General features: G+C 43.9%; 1 protein-coding gene across 1 annotated transcript in view; it reads right to left on the bottom strand.

The window, feature by feature from the left end:
* SPMIP3 (sperm microtubule inner protein 3) overlaps positions 1 to 14,274 on the bottom strand; it is a 35,348-nt gene that overhangs the window by 4,170 nt on the left and 16,904 nt on the right. Inside the window, exon 3 of the mRNA XM_059905206.1 lies at positions 13,266 to 13,438. Within this exon, the coding sequence (XP_059761189.1) occupies positions 13,266 to 13,438 (173 nt within the window). The remainder of the gene's footprint in view (positions 1 to 13,265; positions 13,439 to 14,274) is intronic.

Below are 14,274 nucleotides of genomic sequence, written 5' to 3'. Positions count from 1 at the left end.
TTACTTAGTGGGATTTTAAAGAGAAAAAAAAAAAAAAGGAGAGGCGCTTGCATCTCTCTTCCGCCTTTGCAATGTAACTATTCTGCCTGGGCTCTCAGGAACTACCTGATCCATCTGTAGTTCTCCAGACTGAGGAAAAAAAAAAAAAGAGGCATTTTAAATTCAAGCAGAAAAACTGTGAGATCTCTGGTTCTGTCTGTCTTTATATAAAAATTAACTTGTAAATGAGCTGTATTTAATTTGCTTAAAAGAAATTGAGTGCTTATATACATTCTCAGAAATAAAAAAGAAGCTCACTAGAATACATTTCAGGTTCGTGTGATCTGGGAAATATTTAATATTAAATTAATACTTGGTATTAGAGCTAGCTTAAGCTTGTGGTTTTAATTAATACAGACCTGTCTTTAGAGACATCAACATTAAGTACAATACTTTCATTGTACCTAGGGTTATTGAAAGTCAATAAATGCATATTGTTTCTGTTATGAAATTTGTCAACAGGGAAAATAACCCAGTATCATTAAACTTTTAAGTAAATGTAACTGAGATAAGAGCTTTTTGTTAAACTCTATAGGAATAATTATGTTTTGGTAATGTCCATCTAAAATAGTCTCTCCAAATTTTGGTAACTTGAAACAAAATTAAGTTAAATGTTAAGAATTCATTGAATATCCAGGCCATTTCAGATAAGATAAAATTTTGGAACATTAATTGTTAAGCATGTCTAAATTTACCTACTTTTGTCTTCTTGTGAGAGAGAAACTAAAGATGTTTGATGCCACCTTGAGATGTTCTCTACCAATCTATAGAATGTTAATGTAAAAGACAGTTCATGGTGGCTTAAGGAAAGTAAGATGTGTGTTTTCAGAAAAGAAGGTGTGAGGAATGGAAATATATTTTGTTGAAAGGAAAAAAGGGTGATTTTGTCCTAGAGCTGGTTGTTTCTGAATGGGAAAAAATAAGGGACAAAATATGTCTACAGAAATTTGCAGAAGGTTTGTGGAAAATGAACACTGAGAAGAGAATTTTGTATGTGGTCAGGATTTTCTAAGGTTGGATTAAATTCAATTAGGTAAATGGATTTTATTAAGAGTAGGTGGATGCAAGACTGGATTTGGTTTCTCTCTCTCATAAGAGAGCAAAGTTTTCCTGGAATGCTGCTTTTGATAACAGATTGTGTGAGTTTCTGTGCCTTTAAGTGATCTATATTTACTTTTGCAATCTTTTCTTTCACCTTAGCTCAAGGAATAATTTTTTCATGGTGACCTATGATTCTATCTGATTGGGTGTTTTAAAACTTTTTGAAATTTTTGACAGACTTCCCAAATATCAAGTTCTTTTGACCTCCAGCTAACTTTGGGGTGCTTCAAAGGGCCCTTGGAGCAACCCAAAGAGAGATCCTAAACTAGTTGGGTTCATTTGGTATGTTAAATTACATGGGAAACATTGCCCAAACTCGCTGTTGCTTGTGTCAAGTGGAATCATCAGGCTCTCCCCAGTTTTATCATAACCACCAAACAGATAAGGGAAAGGGTTTGGGGTTCTTCTGCTGTCTTGTCTCTCACCTTACTCTATGTCCAGAAATCCCCTTTGGGAATACTCCCACCTCTAGGCCCTCAGGTCCTGACTCCTGTGGCATTTTTCATTATGCCCAACTCCAATTCCTCCAGGAGTTCCTTTTTGCACCTCTAGGACCCCCTTCACTCCAGGCCTTGGCAGCCCAGACCTTGTTACAGACTACCTATTGGGCTGGCCACTTCCAAGCAGCCCACATCCTAGGCTTTATAGATGCTCATTCTTAAGGAATACACCCCAACCTAGGGAAACTTGTTATAGGACATAAGCTTTAGAGATAACAGATCCCCCTCAAGGAGAGCCCTGGCAATGCACTGGCACTGACCCCTTGCATGAGGGACTGGGTCGACCAGAGACGCCTGGTTAGGAATTGATGGGAAAGTAGAGGACGCTCAAAATCCCATTAGGTAAGAAGGGAATTTGGAAGACACTCTGACCCCCTTCTGACAAAGGCCTCCTGGTAAAATGTCTCCAGGACACCAGACTTCATATCTAGGAGTGCTCTTTCTTGGTTGCAGGTTACGCAACATGGAAGGATCCTCTTCTAAGCCAGAAGAAACACCTCTGGAATGTATTCTTAAAAATTGGAAATTTTTAAAAACTAGATGGGCTGAAAAGGGGAAAACTTAAACTTCACTGTAACACTGCCTGGCCTTTATATAAGTTGGGGGGATGGATAAAAATGGCCTGAAAATGGGTCTCTAAATTACAATATCATCTTGCAATTGGATCTTTACTGTTGCAGGATGGGAAAATGAACTGAGGTTCCCTATGTTCAAGCCTTCATGATCCTTTACCAAAACCTCGCTCTATGTGGCTCCTGTAATCAAAAGCCTGGGGAATCAGAAAACACTCCCAACATTTTAGATGATCCCCTTCTAATCCTCCCCAGTTCTCAGGGGGGAAACCAAGTCTCCACTGCTTCTCCGGAGCCACCTACCTCTCCAGAGGCACCTACTTCCCCAGAGGCACCTACTTCTCCAGATCCCTCTGACAAATCCCAAACTCCACCTCCCTATGTCCCTTTATACCCTCCATTACTCCAGAAAGGAGAGACTTGTCCCTCTGAGCTAACTCACAGTGCAACTTCCTAGCACCTAAGATCAGGAAACATATGCCCTCTTAGGGAAATGGCAAAAGGTGAAGGGACAATCAGAGTACATGTGCCCTTCTCTTTAAGTGACTTAGCCCAATGCAAGCAGAGACTGGCTGATTTTCTGAAGACTCTAGTCAAAGTTTGCTGAAGGGTTTCAGGCCCTAACTCTGGCCTTTGATTTAACTTGGAAGGATGTCCAAATAGTCCTATCTACTTGCTGTACTCCTGAGGAGAAACAGAGAATTTGGGCAGCAGCCCAGGGGCGCACTGACCAGCTTGCCGGGGACCAACACGAACTTTTTGTTATGGGAGGAGACACAGCCCCAAATCAGGAGCCCCATTGGAATGATAATTCCTGGGAGGGAACAGAAGCCAGAAATCACATGATCCAATGGGTATTAGAAGGGATGAGAAAGTGTATCAAAAAGCCAGTTAACGATGAAAAGGTTAAAAGAGTGACACAAGAAGAAAAAGAAAATCCAGCCCTCTTTCAGGGACGGCTTATGGAGGCTTTTAGAAAATTTACTAATATTGAGCTGTCCATTCCCAAGGGTCAACCCCTGCTGGGACAACATTTTATCAGCCAGTACACTCCTGATATTAAGCAGAAGCTCCACAAGTTACAATTAGGCCCACAAACCCCTATGCCCCAACTCCTAGAGGTGGCCTTTGGGGTACTTAATAATCGAGATCAAGCTGAGGAGGAAGAGAGAACCCAAGGTGAAAACAGGCAGGCCAGGGCTCATGCTAAACTGATAGCTGTTGCTGTCTGTCATGCCGTGTAACCTCAAGGCAACCTAAGGGGGCCAAGGAAGCTTAACCATCCATCCCACAAGGGGGAACACTTCAAATGTAAGTCAACTGACCACTGGGCCCAAAAGTGCCAAAAAAAAAAGCCCCCCGGTCCATGCGCAGTCTGCAAACAAATAGGTTATTGGAAGTGAAACTTTCCCCCATCCCAAAGGCGAAGGGGGGACTCCCACTTCAATACGGCCATGCTGGATGACTGAGGTGGCCCGGGGATTTTGGCAGCTCCCCTTCACAAGATGTCTATCTCCTTTGAGGAGCCCTGGTGGTCCATAACATGGCAGGTAAGAAAATCAATTTTTTAATTGATATGGGAGCCACTTACTCTGTCCTGATCTCTCACACTGGGCTTCTCTCCTCTAAAAGCTGTACAGTGACTGGTGTTGACAGAAAGCCTCACACCCATTACTGGGCCTCTCACTTGCCAATGTGAACAGCGTTTGATCTCACACAACTTTTCAGTTGTGCCTGAGTGTCCTACCCCACTACAGGGGAGAGACCTTCTGGCCTCCCTTGGAGCCATATTATAATTAGGAGACCCCAAGCAGCCCCTTTTCTTGACTCTAAGACAAATCAGCTGGAAGAACAGGGGTCTATTCCCAGCCATATTCTACACTAAACCCTGCAGTTTGGGACAAAGGAATCCCTGGGAAGGCTATAAATGCCCAACCTATAAAAATTAGCCTTAAGCCAGAAGTCGCTCATCCTAACAAGAGAAAGTATCACATAAAGTTGGAAGCAAAAAAGGGTTTGCAACCCCTCATAAATAAATTCTTAAAACATGGCCTCTTAGTGCCCTGTCAGCCTCCATGCAAAACCCCTATTCTGCCAGTTGTTAAGCCAAATGGGGAATATTGAATGGTGCAAGACCTTAGAGCAGTAAATGATACAGTGGTCCCTATACATCCCCTTGTAGACAATCCTTACAGTATATAGTCCAGAAACCTGGAGATGCCAAATGGTTTACTATGCTTGACCTCAAGGATGCCTTCTTTTGCATCCCAATTCATCCCTCATTACAGGATCTGTTTGCCTTCAAGTGGACTAACCCTCACTTGGGCCAAATGCAACAATATACAAGGACAGTATTGCCTCAGGGGTTTTGGGACAGTCCACAATTGTTCACCCAGGCCCTAGGAAAAGAACTAAGGGAAATACACCTAAAAGAAGAGGCTATTCTACAGTATGTGGGTGATATATTAATATGCAGCCACACCATGGAGGCCTCAGATCAGAATACCATAGAAGTCCTTAATTTCCTTGGGGCCTGGGGTTACAGGATATCCCAGAAAAAGGCACAAATTTCAAAACCACAACAAGTTAAATATCTGGGATATATTATAAACCCTGGAAGTAAACAGTTATCGCCAGATAGAAAACAAGTTATATTAGGCCTAAGTGCCCCAAAGACAAAAAAAATCTTCGTACTTTCTTAGGCATGGCAGGATTTTGCAGAATTTGGATTCCAGGATTTGGACTAATGGCTAAGCCTCTATATGAAGCCACTAAAGGCCAGATACAGAACCATTACTTTGGAAGGGGGAAACAAGAAAAGGCTTTTAATAATATCAAATATTATTTGATATTATTAATATCAATAATATCTGGCCCTCATCAGAGATCCCGCTCTGAGTCTCCCTAATTTAAAAAAGCCATTTACCTTGTACATAGCTGAAAAGCAGGGGACAGCTCTGGGGGCTCCTTGTACAAAAGCTAGGAGAAGCTCCTCAGCCTATAGGCTATGTTTCCAAGCAACTAGATTCCGTGGCCCGAGGTTGGCCTGGCTGCCTCCGGGTGGTAGCTGCCACTGCTTTATTAGTGGAAGAAGCTAGCAAGCTTACCTTTGGACAGCCGCTGGAAGTCCAGACCCCTCATCAAGTACAAGCGACTCTGGAGATTAAAGGCCACCATTGGCTAACTGGAGGCCACCTTACTAAGTACCAGGCTTTACTCCTTGACTCCCCAGAGCTAACTCTCAAAAGTTGCCACACCCTCAACCCGGCTACACTGATGCCCGCGGAAAGCCCAGAACTAACACATTCCTGCCTTAAGACCCTTGACCTGGTTTATGCCTGTAGGCCTGATCTAACAATCCAGGCCATAGAAAACCCTGAGAAAGCATGATTTACTGATGGCAGTAGTTTCATTAAAGATGGAGTCAGTAGGACAGGGTATGCTATTGTGAGTGCTTATAGCGTTACAGAAGCAAAACCTTTGCCACCTAACAAACACTTCAGCCCAGAGGGCTGAGGTAATAGAGCTAACTTGATCCTTAACCTTAGGGGAAGGAAAAATTATAAACATATATACAGACTCAAAATATGCCTTCCTTGTTTTACATGTCTAGGCAGCTATCTGGAAAGAAGAGGACTTTTAAATGCAAAACACTCCCCTGTGAAATATGGAGCTGAGATTTTACATCTCATAGAAGCAGCTCAAAACCAAAACTAGTAGCAGTCATTCACTGCTGCGGGCACCAAAAGGAAAAATCTCAAATTACGCAAGGGAACAACAGGGCAGATCGGGAGGCATAGAAACAGCCCTGATGCCCAGAAAAGAAATGGCTTTAATCCCATCCCTTACCCCTTCTAACGTCATACCTAGTTACTCAACTTCTAAGGAGAGCAGGGCACGAGACAAAGGGAGAACTAAGAGAACAGATGGCTGGTGGCACATACATCAGAAACTGCTCATACCCCTTTCTGAGCAGTGGAAAATTATTAAAGGACTACCTGATTCTCTCCATCTGGGGAGGGATCTAGAGTCCCTGCCCAAGGTGGTACTTGACAACTGATTAGCCCTCGATCATCTATTGGCAGAACAAAGAGGGGTGTGTGCAATTGCCAATACTTCTTGTTTTGCACATATGTCAACACCTCTTCCCAGGTAGAAACCAACATTGAGAAAATTTGACAATAAGCCACCTGGGTTCAGCAGACAATTAATCACCAACTCTTTCTATTCAATATGGGCGGGGAGATTGAAAACTGCTTATCTAGTTTGTTCTCTTGGATTCCACAAGGTATAAAAAACTTTCTGGCAGGAGTTTTTCATTTTCTCATAACCCTTTTCTTTTCAGTCATACTGATTTATGCTATATTTTATCTAGTACTCCGTTGTCTTCCCTGCTGTTGTAAGCCTGTGACTAAGAATTTTTGGTTCAAGAAGGAGACCTGGGACCAACAGGTTCAGAGCTTCCATTCTAAAAATAGAGCAACATGTTAAACTTTAACCTTGAGGTTAACAAAATATACGCCCAAACAGAATGGCTTCTTGGCAGGGATGACGTAGTCTCCCCTGTGTGGTCAACAGTTAAGGAAACCCTCCCAAAGTTAACGTGGTTCCTTTCCTTTCTAAACCCTTTAATGGCTATTGTTGTTCTTCTCCTTTTTAGCCCTGGTTTGTTTAACCTTTTGGTTAAATTTGTGTCTTCTAGGCTCCAACAGTTTGAAGTAAGTCTCATGATGGCTCAAGGAATTCAAACCATTCCAGTAGAGAGTGGCCCAGGTCCCTACAGGTCCTTGGGACAGTCAGCAAGGGACTCATACACCTCTAGGGTAGGCTAGGGTCTGTGGCCCCTGTCCAGCAGGAAGAAATTTCAGAAGAAGAGAACTTCAGCCCCTTACCCCTTAAGAATAAAGGTGTAGGGCTTCCCTGGTGGTGCAGTGGTTAAGCATCTGCCTGCCAGTGCAGGGGACATGGGTTTGAGCCCTGGTCAGGGAAGATCCCACATGCCGTGGAGCAACTAAGCCCGTGCGCCACAACTACTGAAGCCCGTGCGCCACAACTACTGAAGCCCGTGAGCCACAACTACTGAGCCTGTGCTCTAGATCCCGTGAGCCACAACTACTGAATCCCCCGCCTAGAGCCTGTGCTCCGCAACAAGAGAAGCCACCACAGTGAGAAGCCCACCCACCGCCATGAAGAGTAGCCCCTGCTCGCTGCAGCTAGAGAAAGCCCGCGCCCAGCGACAAAGACCCAGTGCAGCCAAAAATAAATAAATAAAATAAATAAAATTTATTTTAAAAAAAAGAATAAGTGTGTAGAGTCTCTCAGGGGGAAGTGAGACAGGCTGGAACCCGGGACACTTTGCTGCAGTGCTTGCACCTGGACGAACTTCTCCTCAAGCAACAAAATACAAAGGAACTATAAGGGACTAAAAATTGTGTGCAGGCACAGTTGGGGCAAATTATGGACAACAAGATACAAAGAGATAAAAAAAAATCTAACTGCCACTTGTGAAGAGCCGAGTGCAAAAGCAGGGTATTGCACATGCCCCCTGTGCACACCACCACCAAAGGGGTGGGAAAAACACCTAAGCCACGCCTCCAGCCCCCCTGGACACACCCCTACCCTCACCCCATATAAGGAACCAGCTCGCGCACCCCACTGGGGAACCACCAAGGGAATGTGTTACTTGCTTTTGGCCCCTCCTGTGGCCGGCCAGCACAGGAACCCCAATAAAGCCTTGCCTGAATTTCTTGTCTAGCCTCTAGTCAATTTCTACTGATTGGGGAAGGCCAAGAACCCTGGTCGGTATCACTACCTCCCATCATCAGTTGCCTAAAGCACTGGTTCCTAACTTGGCTGCACAATGGAATTATCTGGAAGTTTTATAAATTATTGATGCCTGGGACCTTCTCCCTCCCACCAGGAGATTCTGACTTAATTGGTATTGGGTATATCCTGGGCATCTGGATTTTTAAAAGTGATGTAGCTGAGGTTAAAAACCGTCAGCCTAACCCCTGCAATTGCCTCCTGACCCTTTGTATTCAATCTTTGCCCCACTCTACTCCCCATCCCGCCCCCTTTTTCTTCCCCACAGTTGGAGTAATCTTTTCAAAATGCAATTTTAATCATGTCACCTCCACTCTCTTTAAAACTTTTCAAAAGTTTCCCATTAATCTCAGGCTAGAGGCCCCAAACCTGAAAATGGCCTGTAAAGCCCTCCTTGTCCTGACCTTTCTATCTCTTCAGCCATATCCTTCTTGACTTCTGGCCTCCAACACACTCATTTTTTTTTTACTTCTTCAAACATGTCATGCTCTTACCACAGTGCCTTTGCATATGCTGCACTCTCTGTGAAGCTCTTCCCCTCTTCCTTGCCTAGTTAACTTTTAGCTCATCTTTCAGCTCTCAACTTATCATTTCTCTGACCTGTTGTATGCTCCTATAGCACCACATAAATTCTGCTTCATAGGATTTATGACAGGTGAAATTTTATGCTTATTTCTATGCTGGTTCCCCACCGAAGCTCCTTGAATGTAGAAACTTTGTGTCTATTTCTGTTTCACATGGTGTTGATGAAACCTTGCATACTGATTGGCATATAGTTAGGCTCTCAAATTAGTTACTGAAGGAATATGTATGAATGAATGAAAATGTGCTTGACATCAAATCTATCAGTGAGTTCAACTGATGTCAGCTCCAAAATATCTCTGGAACCCATTTATTCCTTTTCATCTTCCCTGCTGGTCTGAACCACCATCACCTCTGGTCTCAACTACTAAACAGTTTCCTCACTGGTCTGCAAGCCCTCCCTCTTGTTCCTCTCCAAACAGTGTCCTAATGGCAGGCAGACTGATCTTTTTAAAATACAAATGATATGCCACTCCTCTGTTCAAAATTATTCCAAGTCTTTCCATTGTTCTTAGAATAGAATCCAAACATCTTACCACTCTCACCCTCACTGACTACCCACCAAACTACACTGGCCTCCTTTCTGTTCCTCAAACATGCCAAGCCCTTTCCAGCTTTCAGGCTTCAGGATTTACTATTCCTTTTCCTGAAATGCTCTTTACATGGTTTTTTCTTATTTTCCAGGGCTCAGCGAAAACTGCATAGAGGTTTTCCCTGACTGCACTATTAAAAGTAACCTCCCCTGGCTATACTCATCACTCTGTTTACTTCCCTTATAGCACTACTACAATCTAAAATTTAAAAAAATATGTACTTGGTCATGCTCCATATCCCCCACCAGAATGTCAGCTCCATGAAAGCAGATGTCTTGTCTATCCCGGTCACTGTACCCCCAGCAGACAGCACAGTGTCTACTTTGTACTGGGTGCTCAGTCAATGACTGAATCATCTTATGATTGCCAGCTTCCAAGATGGACCCCAATGATTCTCAACCCCTGGTATCCGTGCCTTGGGTCCTCTCCTCCCACACTGCTTCAGGGCTGAGTGTTGTGTGACTTTTGAACCTAAGCCATAAAAGGCATTGCAGTTCCCAACTTTATCTCAGATTACTCATTCTAGGGGAAGCTAACTGCCATGCCATCAGGATGCTCAGCCTGGAAAGGCCCACCTGGAAAGGCATTGAGGTCTCAGTCCCCAACCAGCAGGTCACAGCCCTGTGAGTAGTCATACCTGACAACTATGTGAGTGAGCCACCTTGAGGGTGGGTGCTCCAGCCCCAGCTGAGCCTTCAGAGGATGAAGCACTCACTGACACTGAATGTTACCTTGAGAAAGACTCTGAGTCAGAACTGCCCACCTGAGCAGTTCTCAAATCCTAACCCACCAAAACCATGAGAGATAAAAAGCATCATCATTGATGTTTTAAGTCACTAAGTTTTGGAATGATTTGTTACTGCACAATAGATAACTAACATACACACAATCAATGAGTCAATGAATGGAGCAATGAATATTTCAACATAAATTTTCTCTTGAATTAGTCAGGCTTCAAACCTCACTAAGTAGGGCACTAGCCAATTCTGTCTTCTTGTGTTGCCTAGCCTACACTTTCCAGTACCATATTTTCAATTGTATACAGATCCCAACTTGACACTTCTTCTGCCTAAAACCATTATTTCTATCAGAGGCACCAACAATCCTGCAGTAGAAGTGGGAGGCTATGCAATTAGCTTTAATTTCTTTCCTGTGAATTCTCTACCAGTACTGTTGTTTCTCTCTCCTGATGCTTTGCCATATGAGTCTTCTTCCCATTTCCCGTGAAACTTCCTCAGTTCACTTTAAGAGCAAGGTCTGGGAGTGTGACATCTCCAGACATGACCTAGACTGATGACTTACCAGTTGCTTGCTTGAGTAGGTTTCTAAGTCTCTAAGCCTCCGTTTCCTCTTCTGCTAAATGAGGTTAATGACAATACCTACTTCATGGGGGCAATACAACTCACTGCAGCCCTGAGTGTGACACATGTATGAGTAAATCACTTAGCACAGTTTTGGGCACATGACAGATATTTTCAATTCTAGCAAGTAACCTAAAACGTAGACTTGAGTCTCTATTTTACAGACACAAAAAGGTTCAGAAAAGTCAAGTGTCTTGCCCAACACCACGCAGCTAGAATGTGCCAGGCCTGTAGCCCTCCAAGGCCTGGATTCTGTTCACTGCCTCTCACTACTCCATCCCGCGGTTCTGCCATGGCCTCCCAGCTGCTCTTCTCACCTGCCAGCTGTGTCTTCTCCCACCCATGCTAAGCAGCCTGACAGACTAATCCTCTGAAGCTGACTGGGTCACTTCCTGGACTCTGATCCTACAATGGCTCTGATTGTCCAAATTCAACTTTCCAGACTCCTGCAGCTCCTCTTCAGTTCCAGGCATTCTCGCCCCCTCTGACCGTCCACACTTTCCTTCCCACTTCCTCCTTCTGCCTTGCCCAGTCAGCCAGGTCCTCATAGCTGGATTCCCCCCTGCTCTCCCGGACCTCACAAACCTCCCAACCTTCTTCTCATCTGCTGCCTCTGGTATGTCGCCCTGTTTCTTCTTTCCCATGCACATCTTATCTGTCAAGACCGAGCTTAGTTCCCCACGAGTGCATGCTGCTTTCCTGGCTGTTCTAGGCCCCAGTGACCTCATCTTTCAACTCCTGCTCCTCTACTTAGTACTTAATCACTCTCTGATAGGTTGACTGTTGCCTCATCTTCCCAATTAGCTTGTGAGCTCCCTGATGCTGAGCTCATAGTCTGGACTTTTACCTCCTCCCATGGCACCTAGCCCAGGTATTTTCTTTGCTAGACGTTACCCTTGTTCTATAGGTTTGGAAAGAATTAGGAATTGTCTTCTAAAATAAGCAAGGGAGAAACCTTTTGTGTCTGTCTAACAAGACTTCCGCATAGCAAAGGAATTGTAAAGAAGTGTTTACTATCACTTTGGAAACTAGAGGCCACCTAGAGTCCCTCATACAAAGGAAACAGATTTCACGCTCAGTCTCAAGAAACTGCTTCGGCCGTCCTGCAGGGACAGGAGCCCCACTAACACTTCCGGACGACCCCTTCTTTCCAAGCCCTCCTCAGCCCCAGCAGTGCCCCCACCCCACGGCTGACTCCCTTTAACATAACCTTCTTACAAGAGCGAGGGGATATGGGAATATATGTATACGTATAGCTGATTCACTTTGTTATACAGCAGAAACTAACAGAACATTTTAAAGCAATTATACTCCAATAAATATGTGAAAAAAAACCCAACAACATAACCCTCCTAAGGTCCCCCGCCTGCGGGACCCTAACTCCTACCACCCTGTACCTCATCCTCCAAATGACTTAATCTCAGCTCTCACCCTCCTCCCCATTCCCTCAGCTCACTCTCTTCTCAGGCTCCAACCTTCTCTCACCTCCCAGAAGCCAGGTTTGCCCTTATCCCAGACTCCTCCAGTCAATCTCTGGCCCCAATCCCAGCTTCATCCATTACCACCCCCATGCCTGGCTCAACTCCCCAAGATCTGCCTGGTCCTGCTGGGTTCCCACTCTTTCCGATTGCTGTCATTTGCTGTCCCCTCAGGACCTGAGTCCCAGCCCTGCTCTGGCATCCCATCCAGGCTGCAGGTCTTTTCTCAGGGGCGACAAGAAGGAGGGCAGATTCTTCCCATTCCCCATCCCGTTCCTCCCCACCATCCTTCTACTAGTTTTCTTATTTTTAATTTTATGATAAAAAGTGGCTCGCTTTAAAGAAAACTGTTGAATAAATAGTAGTATAAGTGATGCTCAGCTGTGACAGAGACAATATAGCTTAAAGGTCCAGCACAGAGCTTGGCCTGGGGCTGAATTCTGCTTCTCCTAGGTACTGTGATTTGGGACTAGTTAATTAACTGTCTCTGCAACTTTGTCACTGTTTACAGTGACCAAGAAATAATAGCATTTACCTCAGAGAGCCGTTAGAAGGACAAAATATGTGCCTGCTACAGTGTAAGAGCCTCAGAAATACTGGGGTTTACTCATTTAGAAAGTCTGTCAACGAAGGAATCCATTCCGTGACTAAAATCCAAAGTGTCAGTGACTACAGAAATACAGGTAATGTTTCAGGTCATGTTCATGTGTACCCCCCAGGGTCATATCTGTGGGGGGCCTCGGCCCCTCAGTACTCTCACACAGGCTGCAACATGGAGAAATACTACATAGGGAATTTAGAATTTTTGAAACACACCTCCAGTTATAAAATAATTGCCAGGAATCCATTTCAAATAGGAGAATGAGGGGGGAAAATTCCTCTAACAATATGTTTAGGCACAATAACAAATTTGTCAAGTGATAAAGTGCTCTGAGGAGTGGTCAGACTCAAGTTTGCTTCCTACCAAGGACATTTATGAATTTTCAGTCTTAAAGTCTTCTGTACAAGGAGCTAGGGGGAGGAGGAAAGGAGGAAGCAGTCTAGGGGCAGCTCCCTAAATCCTTCTTCCTGCACCCAGACACACACGCATCCCCTTCCCCCGTAATGGGACTAGTCCCAGACATACTCCCTGAGACGGCAAGCCCATGGGAGATGCTCATCTGTGGCCCAGGCAAGGTTTTGCTTTCAGAGAGTAAGAACACTTGATCTGACTTACCCATCTTGTAAAATGGCAAAGAATAGTCTCTTTGGTACGTAGTTTCTTTATACCATGGTTCGGCAGGCTTTGAATGTCTTCGAAAACAAATGTATTGAATGAGAGTTTGTTGGTCTAATTGAGGCTGATACTGACTTTTTCTCTTAGGTGGAATTTCCAAGTCTATGAGAGGTCTAAATGAAAATAAAAACAGCTTGCTGAATACCCATTCAGTAGAAGAAAAACATTCCACTTTCTCATCAGCTGAAATCTATTCCCTAAAAGTGGCCAGGAGGCTACCAAGATAGTATCGGCAAGACTCCATAACTCCAAGGCTAGCCCTGGCAAAATTATCAGTAGATGGTTCAAGGATTCCAGACCCCTGTTCTTCCCTTTAACATCCCTCCTCCTTCCCAATCACAGGTCACAGAAGGTGACCTACATCAAAACTTCCTCTGGAGCTGCCTACGTATGGCTACTTCCTATACTCCAGATCTTCCCAATGTTCTTTTGCAATGTAATTTTTCTGTGGATATTTGGTACCCGCAAGGAACTAATGCTTTCTTTTGACCAGACTAACCACTATGGTGCATATTGGTGTTTGATGAACCTGAAATTGGTTACAACCTTCTTGTACCCTCTACTCAGATGAGAACCCTATGAATGTAAAGGTAAAGAAGAATCAAAATGTAGTGGTGGAATATCTTCATATACTTGTGGGAGTATACATTCACTGTTGCAACTTGTTTGAGAAGACTTTGGTGATATGTATTAAACCTTTAAACTGTGTATATATTTTGTCCTAGAAACCCAGAATTTAGGGATATCAACAAAGACTTAGCTCTAAGAAGGCTTGTCAAAGTGTTTTTATGATAATAAAAAGAGTGGAAACAACTTTCATGTGGAAAAAGATAGGAAATTATTTAGACAATGATACAGAGATATAGAGAAATACCATGCCAACATTAAAGTGATGCTGTAGAATTATAATATTTGAGATGGAAAAAAAGTCCACAATATATTATATATA

Source organism: Balaenoptera ricei, chromosome 1 (assembly GCF_028023285.1).
Source record: "Balaenoptera ricei isolate mBalRic1 chromosome 1, mBalRic1.hap2, whole genome shotgun sequence".
In the NCBI taxonomy this organism is placed as follows: Eukaryota; Metazoa; Chordata; class Mammalia; order Artiodactyla; family Balaenopteridae; genus Balaenoptera; species Balaenoptera ricei.
The sequence above is the reverse complement of the archived record's forward strand: the minus strand, read 5'-3'. Positions and strand labels throughout refer to the sequence as shown.